Consider the following 22,154-nt stretch of genomic DNA (forward strand, 5'->3'; position numbering starts at 1 on the left):
TCTTCTTCTTCTTCTTCTTCTTCTTGTACTTCAAAAAGTCAATGTTCAGCTGCGCCGCCTCAGGCGAACAAGAGAACTACAATTCCTTAAAGCGACAGTTCACTGGCTCCAGGCAATATGCAACTTTGTCTAACATCCATTCATACATTAATCATTATACAGTAATAAAAACAGTGACCTTTATATGCATGCACTTACATATCCTTCATTATAATATCCCTTATTAATTATCATATTTCATGCATTGTAATGTACACATACACATTTGTTTAATTTACACTGTACAAGTCTAAATTTGACCAATTAAGCTTAAAAAACACTACAGTACCGAAAGTGACATAGCTCCCTTTTTGTTTATTTATTTTATTTTATTTTGATAAAGGGATAGATATTTCTGGTCCACACTCCAATACAGTAGGTGACGGCAATGTACCTTTTGTTGGATGCCATCCGCCTTAAAACCCAAGAAGAAGAAGAAGAAGAAGAAGACTAACCGGAGGCCAGGGATACGGAAGTAGTAGGAAACCAACAAGCTTGACAAACGACGGAAAGTTTGGCAGAATAGTTTCAGCGTAGTGTGCATACATTCTGATCTGTGACGGGACTAAGGATGGGAGGGAATAGTGATGGAGAAGGTGGGAGTGGGGATATGGAGTACAGAAACTGGACTGAGGTGGGGAATAATAAACAGAATCGTAATAGTGTATCTGGTAGTAGTGGGGAAGGGAGAGAGGAAGGCAGGGAGATGAGGAAGAAGGTTGCTGAGAAGGAGGGGTTCAAAATAATTTTGAAATTCAAGGACGGAAATGATATCAGGAAAATAAGTCCGGTGGCGCTGACTCGCGGGTTAAAGGAGAAAGTTGGCGAGATTGTGATGGCGAAAGTGCTGGCTGATGGCGGTCTTTTGATCCTGTAAGGACGAGGGACAGAGAGAAAAAGCAACTAAACTGAAAAAAGTGTGCAACGTGGTGGTTGAGAGCGCGAAGAAGTTTAAGAAGTTTAATGATGGGCCCTTTGGGAGAGGCGTGATATATGGTATCCCAGTGGAAGAAAAGGTGAGGAGTTGAGAGCAAGTATAAAAGGAGGGGAAATTACAGGGATTAAACGTCTGCAAGCAAGAAGAGGTGGAGAAAGGGTGGATAGTTTGTCAGTGCTGCTGGATTTCCAAGAGAGGGTGTTGCCGGATACAGTCAGTGTGGGGTATGTAAGGTACAGAGTAAAGCCGTGTTCACACCGGACGCGACGCGAATTTGCGGCGCGACCAGTTTACATGTAAAGTCAATCCACAGACGAATTTGCGAATGTGCGGCGAGATAGACGCGTTGAGGCGGAGCGAACAGAACGTTTGACCTGGGGCGAACGAAGCGAAGGACGCGGCGCGAATTCACGTGAGTTGAATTCTCCCAACTCTGGCGGAGAAATCGCGTGACGCAAAGTTGCGGCAGCCAATCAGCGTTGAGAATCAGCGTTGAGAAGCCCCGCCCGTCACCACCGCCGTCTCCCCGTTTCTGAATGAAACTGCTGCTGCTCCGCCTGAACCAGCGCTGACAGCGGCTTCATTCAGACGCTGTTGTGGGACTACGGATAATATTATGAACCCAGACACCATGGAGTTTGATGTTCCGACATATGTGGAGTTTACACAAAAAGTATAAAGCAGAACTGGTGGTTGTTTCCATGGTGGATGGCATAATCGGTATCGTTTTACGGAGATACGCGAGACGCTGTTCCTGGAGGAGTCGGTGAAATTCACCGAGCTGTGTGCGGCTACGGATGATGTTATGAACCCAAACACGAGGGCGTTTCATGTTCCGACATGTTTGGGACTTCCACAACAAGTATAAAGCAGAACTAGTGGTTATTTATTCCATGGTCGATAGCGGAAATGAAAGCTTTGTCCCTTGTCTCTCACAGAGGCAAGCAACAGAGCTAAGCCACGCCCCTTTGGTCGCGCCGCGAATTCGCGTTTGGTGTGAACGCCCTCTTTCTACTCGCGCGAGGAAACTTCGGCGGTGGACGCGGCGCCGCAAACTCGCGTCGCGTCCGGTGTGAACACGGCATAAGAGCATATGTCCTGCCACCTTTGAGGTGTTTCAAATGTCAAAAATATGGACATATTGCGGCAGCGTGCAAAGGGAAGCAAAGGTGTGGGAAATGTGGAGGGGAACATGAGTATGGAATGTGAGACTGGACAGAGCTCAAGTGTGCAAATTGCGGAGGTGCACATAGTGTGGCCTATGGTGGGTGTGAGGTGAGAAAGAAGGCAGTGGAAGTGCAGCAGTTAAAAGTGAAAATGAGTATATCGTTTACAGAAGCAGCAAAGATGGTTCAGAAGGAGAGGGCAGGGGAGAGTGGAGGGGAAAGAGAGAGGGGAGATGTGTCAAGGAAGGAACCGAATCAACAGCTTGCGACAAACAGACAAAGGGGAGATGAGGATATAATGACAGTAAATAAGGAGAGCTTTGTGTATTTCATGGCAGAAGTAGTTAACTGCACATTCCAAGCAAAAGGGAGATCTGAGAAGATTGAAATAATAGTTAAGAGTGCAGCAAGGTATCTAAATATTCATGGGATAACTGGGATGGCGGGAAAACAGGAGCAGTAAACAAAGAAGCATGTTCACAGGATTAGTTATCATGTTAATTCTACAATGGAATGCTTGGAGTTTGTTGGCAAACGGACAAGAACTCAAAAAATATGTTGACAATATTCCGAGTAAGCCAGAGGTGATATGCATACAGGAAACATGGTTAAAACCAAATGTGGAATTCAGGCTAACTGGATATGCATGTGTTTGGTGTGATAGGGTCAAGGAGGAGGATGTGCCACATTTATTAGGGAAGACATTGCATTTAGAGAGGTGAAGATAGAGACAGAGCTAGAATATGTAACTGTGGAGATCTGGACAAGGGAAGGAGAGGTCATAGTTATACATTTTATAATCCCTGTAAAAAATTAGAGGTGAATAGATTGGCACAAATTGAAAAGATAGGTGGCAACAAGGTGGTGGTATGTGGAGAGTTTAATGTGCATAGTACATTATGGGGTGGAGTAAGAACAGATGTAAATGGGGAGGTAATGGAAGGGTTACTAGAGGAGAACAATTTGGTTTGCTTAAATGATGGCAGAGAGATTAGATGTGCACACAGGGAACATGTCGGCACGAGACTTAACCATTGCATCTGGGAGTTTAGCAGGGATATGCCAGTGAGAGGTAGAAGAAGAAACATCACTGGGCAGTGATCATTTTCCAATGAAGTGTAAAATAGCATTACAAAGGAGTAAGGAACAGGGAGAGATGGTAGGTAAGTGGGTGTTTAATAGGGCAAAGTGGGAACTTTTCAAATATATATGCGAGCAGGAAAAATAGACTTAAAGGAAAACATTGATGAGATTGATGAAAAAATGACATTTACAATACTGGAAGCAGCAAAGCAAACAATTGCTAAAAGTAAAGGAAGGATGAAAAGGAAGGGGTACCCTGGTGGACAGTAGTGAAGGAAAGAAACAAAGCTCTTTAACTATTAAAAAGATCACACAACGCTCAGAATCTAATACAATACAAACAAGCACAAGCTAGAGTTCGGGGAACCATTCAGAGAGCAAAAAGGGAAAGCTGGCGGAATTACTGTAGTAGAATTGGGAGATCAACGCCTGTGGGAGAGAATTGGGGGATGATCAGAAGCATGAGAGGAATTAGAAGAGTATGGCAGTTTCCAGTAATGAAGAAAGGGGAGGAAACGGCAGCGACAGATGGGGAGAGGGCAGAGATGGTGGCAAAAGGGTTAACAGAAATCCACAGCTCTGCCAACCTGACAGCAGAAGGTAAATTAGGGAGGGAAAGGACATGGGCAGCTCATCCTGGTATTCTGGAAAGAAGAGACAATACTAAGAGTTCAATGGATACCTCATTTACTTTGGGAGAGGTTAAAAGAGCGATAGAAAGAGCCGGATTGACATCGCCAGGGAAGGATGAAATATGTTTTATAATGCTGAAGCATTTAGGTAGGTTAGCAATGATGAAATTGTTATCATTTTATAATAAGGTTTGGGAATTGGGGAGACTGCCTAGATCATAGAAAGAAGCTGTGATTATTCCAATCAGGAAACCGGGCAAAGACTCATGAAATCCAACAAATTATAGACCCATAGCACTAACATCGCATGTAGGTAAAATTATGGAGAGAATGATAACGGAGAGATTAAACTTTTATTTAGAGTCCAGGGGAATGATAACACAACATCAAAGTGGATTTCGGAAAGGTAGAGGAACTATGGACCCAATTATTTGTTATGAGACAGAAATCAAAAAAGCCCAAGTAAATACAGAGTCAGTAATGGCTGTGTTCTGTGATGTGGAGAAGGCGTACGATATGGTTTGGAAGGAAGGATTGTTGATTAAATTAAATATGATGGGAATAGGGGGCAGAGTATACAATTGGATTAAAGACTTTTTACTTGACAGAGGTATCCAAGTCAGAGTTGGGACAGCACTATCGAGAAGATACCCGGTGGAGAATGGTACACCTCAGGTAGTGTAATCAGTCCAATGCTGTTCTCCATCATGATGAATGATGTGTTCCTTCGAGTACAGAGTGATATTGGACGATCCCTACTCGCTGATGATGGAGCATTGTGGAAGAGGGGGAGGAAGGTGAACCATATTAAAGAGAAGGTACAAGAGGCTGTGAATGAAGTAGAAAGATGGTCTTATGCATGGGGATTCAAGTTTTCTGTGGGGAAAACTAAAACCACCTGCTTTACTAGAAAGAGAAGAGTGGAGACTCAGATAAAGCGGTATGGGCAAATTATTGAGCAAGTGAGTGTTTTTAGGTTTCTAGGTGTGTGGTTAGACGAGAAGCTAACATGGAGTGAGCAGATTCAGAGGATAGTTGAGAAGGGTAAAAATATTTTAAATGTCATGAGGTGTTTAACTGGATCGGAGTGGGGAGCCAGCAGGCCGGCAATGAAAGATATTTATACTGCGCTGATGAGATCAGTTTTTGATCATGGGAGCTTAGTGTTTGGAACAGCGTCATTAAAAAGTTGGAAGTGGTGCAATCCCTAACTCTGAGACTCTGCTGTGGTGCTTTGAGAACAAGTCCTGTGTCTGCTCTTCAGGTGGAGGTGGGTGAGATGCCACTGCATTTGAGACGGAAGCAATTAATGTTGAGTGATTGGGCCAATCTGCAAGGGCATTCTGGAGACAAGCATCCAACTACAAAGGTGCTCCTGCATGTTGGGAAAGCGAAAAGGCCAAACGGGACTGCTTAGTGAGTAGTGGACAATTTGCAAGGGATATGGGATTAAATCAGTTAATATTCACGTCTCCCGTATCGGTAACACCACCTTGGCTATTTCCCTCAGTATCAGTTGATAATTTTTTTTCTCAGTTTGAGCAAAACCCAAGCACTTAAAAATATTAGTAATATTGCAGGACTGGTGGAGGATCGGCTAAAGACAACATATCAAGCATTTACCCCATCATACACGGATGGATCTAAAGATCCTAATACAGGTAGAACCGGTTTTGCTGTCACCATCCCATCCTTTCAGCATGAGGTCAAACGAAGAACATCACACCATCTGTCAGTGGAGACAGTGGAGACAGCGGCCATTTTAAAAGCACTGCAGTGGGTGGAGGAGGTTCAGATAAGTAAGGTCGTCATCTGTTCGGATTCCAGTTCAACATTATTGTCATTACAATCAGTCACATCTCATAGCAGGCAGGATTTAATCAATGAAATATTCAAAACACTGTTCCGACTTAAGCATTTGGGTATTTTGGTAGCATTTATGTGGGTGCCGGCACATAGAGGGGTAAAGGGAAATGAAGCAGCAGATAAATTAGCAAAGCAGGCATTGGAATGTCAGAACAAGAAAGACATTTTATTCAGCAAAGCAGAAGCCAAATCAATAATCGAAAAAGAAACATTATTAAGGAATGGCAGCACAGTTGGGATGCAGGAGACACAGGAAGGCATCTCTATGCTATTCAGAAGGAAGTTGGCAAAGGGAGGACATCCAGAGGAAGCACTAGAGAAGAACATATATCAACCAGACTGAGGATTGGACACACAAGGCTGAACAAAACAATGCAACTAATAAATAAACACCCAACTGGACTGTGTGAGCACTGCAATAGAGCAGAAACAGTAGAGCATGTCATTTGGCATTGCCAGAAATTCAGAGTGGAGCGAGACGCGTTGCAGAGGAGGCTGGCAGTAGAGGAGGTGCAGCCAAAGGATGCATTAACCTTGGGGCAGGAAAGGTACTGCAGTATCTAACAGAAACTGGATTGAGTGGAAGGATTTAGGGCACCGAAAGTGACATAGCTCCCTTTTCATTTTATTTCTTTATTTTATTTTTTATTTTCTTTCTTTCTTTCTTTATGTTTGTTTGTCTACACTTGTAGTTTGCTTGTCTACACTCCAATGCAGTAGATGGCGGTAATGCACCTTTTTTGGATGCCATCCGCCTAAAAACAAGAAGAAGAAGAAGAAGAAGCAGCAGAAGAAGAAGAAGAAGAAGACTAACCGGAAGTAACTGTTCGGTGACTTCCTGTGAAGGAAAACAGCTAAATAAAAAGTGCGACTTGATGGTTTCGTGAACGCCCCCTGCTGATGGCGCCTGCTCTCAAGGAGAAGCGCAGTTCATCTGGGACGAACCGCTAGCTTGTAGCCTTGCTCTCCATCAGTGGTAGTAGCTAAGTAGCTACTAAGCACCCGTGCGCATCGCAGGTACACTCACGTTATATCTTCAGTGGGTAAGAGCAGTTTTTGACATTGCAGCTAACGTGAAATAACTTAAACATTATTTCCGAGACGTCTGACACATTAGCATTAGATAGCTAAAGAGTTAGCCGCAAAGCTAGTTTAGTTACTGACCAGAAATGACCCAAATACATTTAGTTCAGTTGCACAGAGAAATGTAACTACAACTCAGTCATGCTAAAGTGCATTTGCATGGATTAAAACATCTTCGATATCCAGGCCTTAGTGGTTTGTTCCGTTAATGTCATTGCGGCGTTAGCTTGTAGCGTCACAGCTAACATGAGCTAGTTGTTGGTGCGCTGGTATCCAGCGGCTTAACGTCGGAGATCTCCCAAATGCGATGGGGTCAACGCTTAGCTGCTGTCTTCAGGTCCAACACATGTCTTGGAGGATGCGATAACAGTGACTGGTGTACTGCCCAGACATGCTCGCTGGTAAACCAGTTTTATTAGAATGAGTAGGATGGGATTGTGTTGGTATTTGATTAAAATTAGCTTGCTGTCATTCATTTGCATTATAGCACGTTTTAAAACCTTGACAATATAATACTGGTACGATAAGATTTCACCTACTCGCCACTGCATTTGATATAACCTACAGATCGTTTCTGCTAGACAAACATGTATGTATTTAAGAACAAAGCCATCGTTGCGACTCTGGATCTCTGATTTGTTTTCTTCTGGACTCGATGTATCCAAACTGATCCAGGAGCGACGGCAGTGATGGTCTTGTACTGTGGAGAGTTGTGTGTGTGGCACAGATCTGACTGTGGGACTGGTACACGTTATAGTTAGTATTGCATTTTGTATTTGTTTATCTACCTACCCATTGACTGCAGATGGAAAATTGCTACTTGGTAAATCTGTTACTAAGTGCATTTTTTTTCATTTGAGATTACATTTTTTTTGTACCTGATTTAATGATAGCAATAGAATATCCGATATATCATATACAAGTCTCAACACTTATGTCCCTGACGGTTTTCAAGAATTGCCCCATATCTGCCTGTATTCTGCAGGTGTATTTCGTGTCAGTAAAAAATAAATAAAAGCATGTATACTCGGTGTGCTTCACCCTGACACAGACACAATGGCGAGTCCAGGAAAAGACAACGACAGGATGAAAAGCTATAAGAACAAAGCGTTGAATCCTCAAGAGATGCGTCGAAGGAGAGAGGAGGAAGGAATCCAGCTACGCAAACAGAAACGAGAGGAGCAGGTAGACTCATCTTGATATCATGGAAAGTGGCAGCACACGGCTCCAAATCTTGAATAGAGTAATAGGTGCACGATAGTGGCAGAGATCAAAGAAACAGGTCATCTTCTTATTGTTGGCAAAACCGAATGCGCATTAGCTAGAAGCCATCATCGGATTTGTTTCTTTCTTCTCTCTCTTCTTGAACCACTTGACTAAAACCATTTGTTCCTTAAATTTGAAGTTTGAAACGGTTTATTAAAGAAATAGTTATCAATTTGTGAAAGCAACCTTAAATGCCCAAATTAAAAGTTTTGCAGCTATGATTCAAAACGTCAACAGTGGGGTATTTCAGATTTGGGGTATTTGGGTCTCAATTAAGATTCATCTTCATTTTTTTTACCATGTGCCGGTGTGTTCATCACGCCGAGGTGCTAACTATATAAAGCGCTGGTTAATCATGCGACCGCGACTCTGTGCCCACAGCTGTTCAAAAGGAGAAATGTCGGTGCACCTGAGTCCATGCTGGATTGTCCAATCCAGGATCCAGACATCAGCTCCACGGTACCTTTTGTGGGTGTAAGTGTTTCCTACTTTTGTGTTGTGTTGTGACCCGGTATTTATATCTTTAGTCCCAATATCAAATGTATCAGTCTTGGCTCTTTTTTTCTGTACTTGGCTACAATTTGAACAGGATTATGATCTTGAATATTGATCAGGTTTTGATATTTGTGCAGGATGAGGTCATAACTCCAGATGTGATTCGGATGATCTTCTCCAGAGACCCAGATGAGCAGCTTATTGCGACACAGAAATTTAGGAAAATACTCTCCAAAGGTGTGTGTGTGTGTGTGTGTGTGTGTGTGTGTGTGTGTGTGTGTGTGGCATTTTATAAATTCAGATATATTTACACAAGTTATTTGATCTGAAGTTTTAGTAATCATCTCACAGTTTTACGTATCTGTTGTACCACTCTGTCACTGATTACTATAACAGAGATTAAATTAAAAAAGATTCTCTCTCCATCACAGACTGTTTGACTAAGGACCTATGCAAAAACACCACAACATAAACCACAAAATATCAAACTTTTAAATAAAGTAATAAGAAAAAAGGATGTTCATATTTTTGAGCAAACACAAAGACTGGGTGACTAAGTAAAGCCCCAAATGGCAAATTTGTGATGCCAATTGTTTGTGTCAATATTATATTGCAATTTAACGTTAAACACACTCAAAAGTGCACTTTAAAATGGACACAAAGGTAAACTGACTCTTTTTGTACATGAGTTGATGAGCAATACTGCCTTCTTTCAAAGCTGCCATCAGATGAGGTCTATTCTGTTTTTCTGTGCAGAGCCCAACCCGCCCATAGACGAGGTCATTGCCACTCCTGGTGTTGTGATTCGTTTTGTGGAGTTCCTAAAGAGGAGTGAAAACTGCACACTGCAGGTGAGAGCTTCACAACACAGCACACGGCCTGTCGCTTGATGGGGTGAAAATCAGCCAGTTTTCTATGTCGGTTCCTTACACCTTGTGGGGGCTCGGCACCATTTCCACACTCGAGGGGCCATACTGAAAAAATCTAAAACGGGACCGTTGATGAGTGCCAAGCTCACAAGTGATATCTCAGAAGGCAGCTTAATTCATATGATTCATTTCACATTCAATGTGCTTTACGTAGGCAAAGAAAAGCATTAGAAAGACGATTCAAATCATGGGACCTCATTCATCTATATCTTCTGAAGTTTGTTCTTAAATCGTTTGTACCCGTGTTCTTATAGTGGTGAATTCCATTGTCCTTGTAAATCGAAGGTGTGTGCCAGTCAGTGGTAAGGAACTGACAGCCCTGTGTCACAGAATTGTTACAGGTGATCATATCGTTGAGAATTTACTTGAAAATTTCCAATTGAGTTTTCTGCATCGAGTTATAATCCAGGGTTCGTCTGTTCCAGAAAGCCGAGGACGGACGTTCAAAAGCTCGTGCTCGTGTCTCAGTGATCTGTGTGTGCGCGAACTGTGTGTGTGTGAGCGCTGGAAGCCCCGCCCCCTCGAGCCCCGCCCCCTCGAGCCCCGCCCCCTCGAGCCCCGCTCTGCATGCAGGCAGACAGAGAGCAGAGCAGCAGTGTGCTCTGATCCGCTATTTTAATAATCGTTTTTAGCGTGCGGGCACCGCGCTACCTTTTTAGTATCTATATACCGTGCAACTTTACAGAGTAGTGTAAAAAAAAAAGTATTTAAATCGGCTCAGGCACCGGAAGGAAGCACCGAAATCTGCGTTGCTTTTCGGTCCGGTAGGTACCGGACGTGTTGGAACCGGTGCCCAACCCTAATTGTCACACGCGATGCCGTCGCATTAGCCGGAGGGTTATACTGACCAAATTTGAAAGTACTATGATGGATGGTATATGGACTTGTACGTGGATAGTCCAGTTTGATCAGATTCTGGAGCCCTTCATTGGAACCTTGTGTCAAACTTTATTTACCCAGAGGATGAATACGCACCTAATTAGCACATCAGTTCTTGGCGCTGAAAGTCTGAGTAAGCTATTGTTTATTATTAGGGGCCCAAGCACAAAAGTGCCTGCACAGAATGGTCTCATCTCAAATGTCCTGACCAAAAAAAAAACTTGCACTCATTCTCACTTCAGCAGTAAAAAAATAAATACTAGTTCCATATTGCTTGATCCATTGGCTTATTTTCCAACAGTTCGAGGCAGCTTGGGCGCTAACCAACATCGTGTCGGGTACCTTCTTGCACACCAAGGTGGTGATTGAAACGGGAGCCGTTCCCACTTTCATTGAGTTGCTGAACTCTGAGTACGAGGACGTCCAGGAACAGGTGAGTGCCTCCAACGCGACAAATTAGACCCGTCTGAATGTGATTGATAGGGATGTATCGTACAAACCAGGGGTCACCAACCTTTTTGAAACCGACAGCTACTTCAAGGGTACAAAATAATAACAACAAAGTTGCACAGATCACCTTTCAATAATAATATTATATGTGAAGTGACTGTCTGATCACATATCAATGTTAATTATTCCCCACAATAATTATTAACAATAATTTCCACGACAATGATGGTAGGAAAAAAAAGTGTTATCACTTTGTTAGAAAAATTAAAATAAAGTTATATCCGTTCAAAAAATAACTAATATTTAGTTACTACTAAATAGCTTATTGTGGAAAACAATTAGCAATTTTTTTTCAAAACAGAATGAGTGCAGATGTGTGAGCATCAGGTTGTGTCAGTGGCTGCAGTGAGCTGCTTTCCTCTACAACTCTTTAAAACGGGGTAGTAGATTTGATACGGCTCTCAGTTCATGCTCCATGTTGAGACGCAGCAGCAGAAGAGACGACCTCACGGAGGAGATCTCATTAAGATCGGCTTTTGACGAAATGCCAAGAATCGGCAAGTTGCGCAAGCGTGACCTACAGTGGCTGGCAAAAGTATTCATACCCTTGAACGTTCCACATTACACGCCACAAACATAAATATATGTTATTGGAATTTTATGTGAAAGACCAACACAGTGTCACACAATTGTGAAGTACAAAGAAAATTATACATGTTTTTAATAGTTTTTAACAAATAAAAAACTAAAAAGTGCAGTGTGCAAAATGATTCAGCCCCTTTTCTCTGAGTGCAACCAATTGCCTTCAGAAGTTGCCTGATGACTGCTGAATGATTGAATGTTGACCGAATGACTAAATAGAGTCCACCTGTGTGTAATCTAATCTCAGTCAAATACAGCTGTTCTGTGACGCCTCAGAGGTTTAAGAAGAGAATACTGGGGAGCAAACAGGACCATGAAGTCCAAGGAACACACCAGACAGGTCAGAGATAAAGTTTAAAGCAGGGTTAGGCTATAAAAAGATTTCCCAAGCTTTGAACATGTCACGGAGCACTGTTCAATCCATTATCCGGAAATGGAAAGAGTACGGCACAACTGCAAACCTACCAAGACACGGCCGTCTACCTAAACTCACAGCCGAACAAGGAGAGCACTGACAAGAGATGCAGCCGAGAGGCCCATGGTGACTCTGGACCAACTGCAGAGATCCACAGCTCAGGTGGGGGAATCTGTCAACAGGACAACTATTGGGCTCCACTCCACAAATCTGGCCTTTATGGAAGAGTGGCAAGAAGAAAGCCATTGTTAGAAGAAAACCATAAGAAGTCCCGTTTGCAGTTTGCCAGAAACCATGTGGGGGACACAGCAAACATGTGGAAGAAGGTGCTCTGGTCAGATGAGACCAAAATTGAACCTTTTGGCCTAAATGCAAAACGTTGTGTGTGGCGGAAACCTAACACTGCTGAACCCTGAACACACCATCCCACTGTCAGACATGGTGGTGGTAGCATGATGCTCTGGTGCTTCTCTTCAGCAGGGACAGGGGAGTTGGTCAGAGTTGATGGGACGATGGATGGAGCCAAACACAGGGCAATCTGGGAAGAAAACCTGTTGGAGTCTGCAAAAGACTTGAGACTGGGGCGGAGGTTCAGCTTCCAGCAGGACAACGACCCTAAACATGAAGCAGGGCTCCAATGGAATGGTTTAAACAAAACATATTCATGTGTTAGAACGGCCCAGTCAAAGTCCAGACCTAAATCCCATCCAGAATCTGTGGCAAGATCTGAAAACCAAACGCTCTCCATCTAATCTGACTGACCTTGAGCTGTTTTGCAAAGAAGAATGGGCAAAAGTCTCCGTCTCTAGATGTGCAAAGCTGGTAGAGACAAACCCCAAAAGACTTGCAGCTGGAATTGCAGCAAAAGGCGGTTCCACAAAGTATTGACTCAGGGGGGCTGAATCATTTTGCACACTGCACTTTTCAGTTTTTTATTTGTGAAAAACAATTTAAAAACATGTATAATTTTCTTTGTACTTCACAATTGTGTGACACTTTGTGTTAGTCTTTCACATAAAATATATTTATGTTTGTGGCGTGTAATGTGACAAAATGTGGAAACGTTCAAGGGGTATGAATACTTTTGCAAGCCACTGTATTAACGGCGTACGGTGAACATGAATATATATATATATATATATATATATATATATATATATATATATATATATATATATATATATATATATATATATATATATATACACAGAAGTTTTGTTAAATATTGCCATTTTAAAATCTTTAATGGAAGATTTTTTTTTTGACAGCTCAAAACTTGTTCTATTTTTAGAACATGCCTCGCGGGCGACTCACGTGGTGCCTGCAGGCGACCAGGTGCCCACGGGCACCGTGTTGGCTACCCTGGTACAAACAGTATGCATTACCTACCACTAAATGATAAAACATGATAATAAAGGTAACTGTATAGATTGGACCAGAATTAGGAACTGCTGGAGCCAAAGAAATGGGAGATTAGTGAAACGATGTAGATTTGTGTCTACATGATTGGAGTGAGACACGGAGAAACTCAGGTGCCAGGACTACTCTCCTACGTCCCCTAGTGGTGGCACCTATATGACTACTGGTGGCAATTATCTGGCGAGTCGGGCACTTCTCTGACAGCTACTGGCCCTGGCAGTTCGTGACACCTAACTACATATAAGGAGAGGACAAGTGCATATTTTATCCAACTTGGCAGGAAGGAGTTCCTCAGCTGTGGAGGAGTGAGTGTGATTATCAATATGTTTGAGAAGTTAATTTACTGTGGAGAAGAGGACCTTGGGGTTGGGTAACCGGAGTGGATGATGCCAGAGTAGTAGGTGGAGCGGGCAGTATTCAGAGCCAGTTTGCATTGCTTGTGTATTGTGAGGCCGGTTTTGTTGGAGAGTCGCTCTAATCGGCGTTTTCCGGGATTTCATGAGGCGGAGTTGGATGTGAACCAGGGAGCAGCGTGGGGGAAAGAGGGTTCTGGTTTTGAGGGACGAGCTGATCAAGGACGGCGTGTTGTTGTTGGCAGGGCTCCAGACTAACTTTACCAGGAGCACAGTGGCCCCTAACTTAAAATTGTAGGGGCGCAAGCAGAAAATGTAGGCCCACTATAAATCGACTTGCAAAGTTTTCCTATCATTTTCACTGTATACTTAATGTAATACTTTGACAATAAATGCATAAACTACAATCTTATAAACTTGTGCAATAGTTTTAAGAATATACACCAGTTATACAGCTTAAAAATACAAAATGAATATTTATTATTATTTGTGCACTCTGCTGTTGCTTTTACTGCTCGTTGCAGCTGTGGTGTGCTTTCCATTGAGAGCAACATTAAGAGAAATGATTGAATAAATAAAGTAATATAATAACTGCTCACCTGATATTTGTACAAAGGGTGAGCCTCACCATCACTTTCTTGTGGTCTTCTCTGGGCCTGAAGGTCTGCCAGCCTGCCACCTGGCTTGCGTCTCACTGACATCGCCGCAACAGTTGCAATAAGATTCTGAATCCCATTCACAGCCTGTAAAATATTTTCCATTGACATATGAAAAACTATATATGACGAGATCTATTTGTAATGTGTACTCTGATTTAACGAGGTTGCACAATATTCTTATTAACATCTCAACATTACCTGAGGCAAAATGACATTTCTTTGGAGAAGAAGGCTGAATTTGCTAATGGCCTCAAACAAGTCAGCCAAGAAGTGAAAGAAACCCACAAAGGCCCCATCTTCCATCATCTTCTTGACCTGCAAGACATAAGTAATCAATATCAGTAATTTGTATATATCCATCACAAATAGGAAATCATTTTGAAAATATATACAGACCTTCCAGCAATGTCAGCATTGGTTGATGATGCAGTCAAATGTTCCATGGCCAGGATTCTGCAGGTTTCTGTCCTTTCCTCCAGGTCTCAGTAGGCTTTGCAGGGCACGGTTTACATGTGTGTCCCACTGACACTACCTGGTACAGTGACATGCACACCGAGCTCCTCCAAGTGCTCGCAGTTCTCTCATAGACTTGCTGCTGTAGTGGTAGGTTTTCCAAACCATGTTGAGGAGACTGTAGACATGATCCACCATGGGAATTTTCCTTTGCACTGACGGCATTGCCAGCTGCAGCCTAACAATGAAAATGAATTTGACTTAAATTTAAACATACATAATTGTTTAATAGCCTATCTTTAGCCTGATGGTTCACCTGACTTACATGTGTGGCATGCAATGAAATGGGACAATACAAGCCCCTACCTCAGCCTGGAGAAGGGCTGTCACGCCTCCGTTATGCCCAAGATTGACAGCTGTGCTGTCAGCTCCCATGGCAACTGTCTTGTCTAAGCACCCTGTTTCTGTCCCTAGTTTCTTGAAGGCCTCTTTGGTGGCAGCATATACAACTTAAAATGAAATCACATACTGTGCACAATTATTTATGTGTTAGCCCAGGGGTCGGCAACCTTTCGTATCCAAAGAGCCATTTTGACCTTTTTGCACCCAAAAAAAATTGTCTGGAACCACAAAAACTATTTGATATCACAGCTTCTGAAGTTTTATATTTTATATGTTTCCCTTGTTGCAGGATCCCGGCATATATGATTTCACACTCTTTTGTTGACGTGTCCCCATCAATCATGATTGACAGATAAGGAGCTCCTTAATCTTCTCGTGCGTCTTCCGTTTCAGTGTATCTGCGATGATGCCAACAGACTGTGCGCATGCTGTGTCGTTCTTGTAGCGTTTAGTTTTACACCATTTTTCCTTTGTAGATCAAGTTGGCCTTTAAATTTCATAAAAGGCAGTTCTTCTTTGGCAATGAAATATGCCGTGTTAAACTTCAATCGCAATTCTGCCTCCTCGGCGCACTGGTTAGCAGCCTCTTGTCTTCTAAATGCGACTGGGAGTGGAGCTGCACTTTCATGGACAGGTCGCGGCACATTGTATGTTTCTGACTGGCGTCGTGTTTTAATTGTGTAGTGCCAGTCTTATCAGCAAATGTCGTGTGTCGTGCATGTTGTGGGGATCGACAGCAGAATTTGCAGTTCATTGAACTCGTCTCCCTGAAACGCCTCAGCCAGGTGAACTCGCGCAGCCGCTCATCGCGAAAGCTGACTTTCCTGCCTTTTTTCTCCACGACCGTTTCCTCACAATCTGAGTCAGACTCAATCTCTGGATTTGTGTTCTCTAGATCATTATGTTTAGGAAGAAAGTACCAACTGATATTCCGCTTCGCCATTGTCCATTGTTTACAGGAGACGTGATAAACCCCAAGACCCGCCTCTTTTCACACACTAGCCTATCACAGTGGTCATCCCCCCCCCTACCCCACTACCTGAAGTGTAGAACAAGTTTGTCAGCAACAAAAATATTTAATTAAAATTTAAAAAGCAAAAAAAGTTGCACTGGCTAATTTTAGGCGCAAAATGCGACCATGTGGTCGCAGTCTGGAGCCCAGGTTGGTATTCTTGGTATTGAGGTGGACCAGGTCTGTGAGGGGCGAGAGTTTGTCACAATTCACCCTTCGGTTTAAATTAGAGGGGAAAAGCACAACGCGAAATCAAAAGGACATGGGCGGATCGGTTGCTAATATCAGTAAATCGCTGCCACTGGATTGCTGTAACAAATTGAACAAGACCTATGAATGGCAAAGGGAAAAGAAACACGAAACCAAACCGACAGTTGCAAGCCTGGGTGTTATTGATAAAACGCAACATGCACCACAAACAATTAACGCCTCCCCCAAAGTACAACTTAGTCCCCAGCGCCCAACCGTCCCGAGAGTGATGTGCGTCTGCCTGGGTTCTCATGGTCTATGATGGTGGCCAGGTGGTCAGAGCCCTCACAGCTCCCTGATTGGTCCAGCACTGAAGCAAGTTGATTGTGTAATGTGTTTCAGGCAGTGTGGGCGTTGGGGAACATTGCAGGAGATAATGCTGAGTGCAGAGATTATGTACTCAACTGTGGCATCCTGCCGTTTCTACAACAGTAAGTGTTCTTCCTTTGACTAAATATGTCAAACATGACGCAATAGCAACTGGATCCTGTGTTGTCATGTCCAGGCTACTCGCTAAATCCAACCGTCTCACAACAACCCGCAATGCAGTATGGGCTCTATCCAACTTGTGCCGGGGGAAAAACCCACCGCCGGATTTTGCGAAGGTAAGTCTAAGCGTCATAACTGAATTGGCTTATTTCTGCTTGCAGCGTTAATTGTTGTTCATCCAGCACTGGTTTTAAACTGGCCTCTACTGTTTGACGTCCGTGTCTCCGCTGTGTGTCAGGTCTCTCTTTGCCTCAGTGTGCTGTCCAGGCTTCTGTTCAGCAGTGATCCAGATGTGCTGGCGGACTCTTGTTGGGCCCTGTCCTACCTATCTGATGGCCCCAATGAAAAGATCCAGACGGTCATTGACTCTGGAGTCTGCCGCAGATTGGTGGAGCTACTCATGTAAGAAACTCTCAGGCCCACAATATAGGAGAATAGTCACTTTGATTCACTAGAGGAAGAACAGGCTAAGCTGTATTGTCAAAATATCAGGGTGATGTATATGTGACAATGCATGACCAGGTGTCCTGTCAATACAATTATGGACAATGTAGAGTTAAGTCCATCATTAGGGCCCGAGCACTGACGTAGTCAGGGTCGAGGACCTATTGTTATTCAAATGTTTGTTTATTATTGTCGACCTATGCGCAGGGAAAAGAGGTGCTTGGGATAAACCTACATTCTTCAAACTTTGCACACCCATCAGACTCGGCGAAAATTTTAATATAATTTGGATGTTGACCAAAAGTCTGAGAAAATGTCTCTATAGCGCCCCCTTTAGTTGTGAAAGCCCACGCTTTTTGCGAACTTTGACCGATTGACTTGAAATTTTACACACATGTCCGGGTGGGACTGCTCTACAAAAAACTCATCCGTGAAATTAAATTGCGCCTAATTAGATTTTCCGCCATTTTGAATTTTGTAAAAAACACATTTTTGCCCATTCCTCCTAAACGCTGGGTTCATTTCTCACAAAACTTCCTGTGAATCATCATTGGTTCAATGTGGTCAAACAATATTTTCAACTTTGTTGATATCTCTTTGCGTTTAGAAGTTATTAACCAATTAACCTCTTAGGGGCGTGGCTCAATATGTCAATACACATAACTTCCTAATTACTTGGCCTATCTTCACAAACTTTGTAGCATATGTCACCATCGTGTCCCTTAACGTACCCAAATTGTTTCATAATATTCAGACACTAGAGGGCGCTGCAGTGAATCGATCAATTTTGTCATTTTCCTTGTTTTCAGGCGTTGTATTCTGACGAACTCCTCCTAGAGATTACACACGATTGATTTCACATTCGGGCAATATGATGTTGAGACCTTTGCAGGGAAAAGTTATCAAAGGATTTTCAAAATATCGAACTATGTGAGCGCAGAGCAGCGGCAAAGAGACACCATTTTCCATGAAAATGGAAGTTGCTTGAACTCGGCCGTACATGATGGAATCTACTCCATATTTCTCATATGCCATGACCTCCTGACCCTGAAGACATCCATATGATCAATTTTCATCCTAGTCATAGCGCCACCTAGAGGCAACAGGAAGTTACATGTTTTCTACTTGTACACCGTGCTCCTCACAGATTATTCAGATCCCTCTCAAAATGCGTCGGAAGAGACTTAAGACATTGATAATGCATCACCTTGAAGATTGTAAGGATCCGTTGAACGGCGTAGCGTCGGTCCATCGCAGAAGTTCGATCCTTCGCCATGACCGAATAAACCGATGTAACTCGACTCCACATGATAAGATCCTTTCCAGGTTTCACATGTTTGATCAGCCTCCAGGCCTGAAGACATGTGCAGTCTAATTTTTAATTAGAGTCATAGCGCCACCTAATGGCAACATGAAGTAAATATTTCTATACTTTGGCTTGCTTCTCTTAGTCGGTCAATCAGATCAACTTCCAATTACTTCTAGACAAACATAAGACTTTCATGATGTCAGCCCCTAAAGCTTTTGATTTTTGTGTAACGCTGTTGCCGTGGCAACCCATCCTTCGCGGTCAACAACGAAGGTACTTTTGAGGGACTAAGCATGCTCGAAACGTAACTAAACTTGGCACACACATTTAAAGGCAAAGATGTAGTTGCCTGATATGACTTGAATGACTCAAAACTGGAACTTCGGCTCGATAGCGCCCCCTACAAATATTCAATTAATCAGCCCCAGCGCTACGGTTGACCTACATGTATGAAACTTGCTAGGAATATGTAACACATGTAAACTTAGAAAAAACTCTCTTGGGACCATGCTCTAAACCGTACAGGAAGTCAGATAGCGCCTGAAATTTGGCACACATGTCCGGTTGTGTCTGCTCTACAAAAAAGTACGCGGTCGCACTATAGTCCGCCTCCTTAGAATTTCCACTATTTTGAATTTTGTGAAAAACAATTTTTTCCTCAAATCTTCCTAAACGCTGGCTTCGATTTTTACAAAATTCTCTGTGGATAATTAAAGGTTCAATTTCATAAAAATATATCAAAAGCTTGTTTGTATCTCATTGTGTTCAAAAGAAAAGGACCCATTAACTTCTTAGGGGTAAATTCAACTAAATTCAACAAAGCAGCCCTTGCAGTACGTTCAACATAGATATACAATATTTGATAGGCGTATGTACCACATATAAACTTAAAAATAACTCTCTTGGGACCATGCTCTAAACCGTACCAGAAGTCGGCCATTTTCATTTTCGTCCTTCATTTCCAGTTCAAATTGCCATAGTTTCCCAGTAGGTGGCGCTCTGACTATGAGTTCATATTGGCATGCAGAAGTCTTCCAGCCATGCCTCTCATAAAGCATGTTAACTTTGGAACAGTTTTGACAAAGTACAGTGGAGTTACAACAGCTTGCTGCATGATCACGAACCATATGCAATAGTCGTCACACCACTTCCACGCCGTTCCATGAAACCTCAAGCTTTTGATCACTTTTAATACATATTTTTATCTTTTATATATATACTTACATGTACAAAATGTATATACATATATTCCATTTTCCAGAGGTCAACCTTTCTGCGAAAAAGAGGAAATATGTGTCTGTCATCACATCAAATGACAGAACTCAGTCTGCGCTTCCCAGATCTTTCTGCTATTGAGAACGAATTCAAGCTGTTCTCGACTCCCTTCTTGATGATGCAGAAGAAGTGAAGAGAGTCTGAACTAGAACTGATGGAGAGGCAGTGATGAATCTCTGAAGAACCAGCTTCAGTTTCTCTCCCTACCGACTTCTACTGGAGCTTGGAAAAGGCCAAATTTCCTCTGATGTGATTATTTTATATATATAATTGACCTCATTTGATTCATTTGGCCATATTGTTTGTGGCCCTCGGTGAAAAAAGCTTTGACACCCCTTTATATATATATATATATATATGAGACACCATCAAGACGGCCTGTAAGGCCTTTTACCATCCCCACAGAGAGCTGGCTGTGGATGAAAGAATGGTCCCTCCAGGGCTAACAGTGGTTTCTGCCAGTTCATGAAAGACAAACCCACAAAGTGGGGATTCAAGTTGTTCTTCATGGCTGACTAAAGGAACGGCTACACGGTGGACTTTTCTCATCCCGGCAAAAGTAGCATCCCCTCTGCTCATGGCCTGTCCTATGACGCTGTCATGACCCTTGTGACACCCGGTTACCTCGGCATAGGCTACCACATTTACACTGACAATTTTTATTCCAGCCCCAAGCTCTTCCGGGCTCTCCTTGAGTGCAGAGTTGCTGCCTGTGGGACGTACAGGGACTACCGGAAGGAATGCCCTCGTTCTGATGTGAACGCCCTCACAAAGAAGTCAGCGAGAGGCTCCATGAGATGGATCCATGATGGCACCATCGTCTATGTGAAGTGGATGGACACGAGGGAAGTATCGGCCTGCTCCACACTCTGCACACTCTGGGGGAACTGTGGAGAGGAGGGTGAAGCAGCAAGATGGCTCCTGGGAAAGAGCACCAGTCCCCTGTCCCACACCAGTTGCAGTACAGGACAACAAGTACATGGGTGGAGTTGATCTGTCAGACCAGCTCATCCAGTACTACTCTGTACAACGCAAGACGATGCGCTGGTACAGAACACTTTTTTTTCATTTTGTGGACATTACCGCCACCAACAGCTACATCATCCACCAGGAACTCTGTCTGCCCAGCGAACAGATCCCATGACGCACAGAGGTTTCATGGAGCAGCTGAGTGCTGATCTGTGGACAGCCGCTTCACACCGCTCCTGCCCCGACACCTGCAGGTCATGGTCCTGTGCCTGTCTCTGCTGCTGCTGCAGCCTGCCCCAAAACAAATCAACGGCGGGTCGCAGGGTTTGCGAGCTTTGCAGCATGAAGAAAGTGTGAAAAGACACACCATGGAAGTGCGAGTAGCGTTCCCCTCTGCCTGCAGCTGGACAGAAACTGTTTCTGGGAATGGCATGAGGATGTGCCATTGAAGAAGAAAAGCAAGCAATATGTATATTGTAAATAGTCTGACTATTTTTTTTTTCTGTTTTATATTTCTCAACGTTCATATCCTGTACATATACATTTTTATTTCATAATACATATTTATATATGAACCCTGGCATCAGGACAGAATGCTCACCATCAGTAGCCTTTGCTTCAATCAACAGCGTACACTGTGTGACTGTTTCTTTCTGTTTGGCATAGGCACAGTGATTATAAAGTTGTTTCTCCTGCTGTCCGTGCGGTGGGCAACATTGTGACAGGAGATGACACCCAGACTCAGGTAGAAGCTCAATCGCTACAATTACTGTAGACACTGGTTCCCTAAAGGTAGCCACCTTATGTATCTTTGTCATCGCAGGTTATCCTGAACTGCTCAGCACTGCCATGTTTACTCCACCTGCTCAGCAGTCCCAAAGAGTCCATCAAGAAGGAGGCGTGCTGGACCTTATCGAACATCACAGCAGGGAACAGAGATCAAATTCAGGTAAAGGCTGCTTCACCTGGGTTAACCCTCCTCTTGTGTTCGGGTCGGCACCGACCCGTTTTAGGTTATAAATGCAAAAAAGAAACACATCAATTTGTTTATTGCATCAAGGCTTTTTGACTTAGTCAGGAACCTCTATTTCAATTTTAAAAAAAACACGCTCTGGTTGAAATTATGACCGTTGTGTAGTCAGGGTCGGTTTAGACCCAGTTCTAAAAAATAAGATTTGCTTGATTGGTTGTTGTTTGTTTGACCTTACAAATCTATATTTTGTGTTAAGACTTGTTCTG

The 22,154-nt window shown here is 43.1% G+C and overlaps 1 protein-coding gene across 1 annotated transcript in view; it reads left to right on the forward strand.

Moving 5' to 3' along the window:
• Positions 1 to 7,862: 7,862 nt before the first annotated feature.
• kpna5 (karyopherin alpha 5 (importin alpha 6)) overlaps positions 7,863 to 22,154 on the forward strand; it is a gene marked incomplete at its 5' end in the record, with an annotated part of 28,440 nt that continues 14,148 nt past the window's right edge. The window contains 10 exons of the mRNA XM_079228135.1: positions 7,863 to 7,991; positions 8,454 to 8,546; positions 8,705 to 8,804; positions 9,324 to 9,418; positions 10,677 to 10,808; positions 16,772 to 16,860; positions 16,935 to 17,034; positions 17,157 to 17,320; positions 21,582 to 21,660; positions 21,739 to 21,864. Of these exons, the coding sequence (XP_079084261.1) occupies positions 7,863 to 7,991; positions 8,454 to 8,546; positions 8,705 to 8,804; positions 9,324 to 9,418; positions 10,677 to 10,808; positions 16,772 to 16,860; positions 16,935 to 17,034; positions 17,157 to 17,320; positions 21,582 to 21,660; positions 21,739 to 21,864 (1,107 nt within the window). The remainder of the gene's footprint in view (positions 7,992 to 8,453; positions 8,547 to 8,704; positions 8,805 to 9,323; positions 9,419 to 10,676; positions 10,809 to 16,771; positions 16,861 to 16,934; positions 17,035 to 17,156; positions 17,321 to 21,581; positions 21,661 to 21,738; positions 21,865 to 22,154) is intronic.

The sequence above is a fragment of the Taurulus bubalis genome (genome assembly GCF_910589615.1).
Source record: "Taurulus bubalis genome assembly, chromosome: 12".
Classification (NCBI taxonomy): Eukaryota; Metazoa; Chordata; class Actinopteri; order Perciformes; family Cottidae; genus Taurulus; species Taurulus bubalis.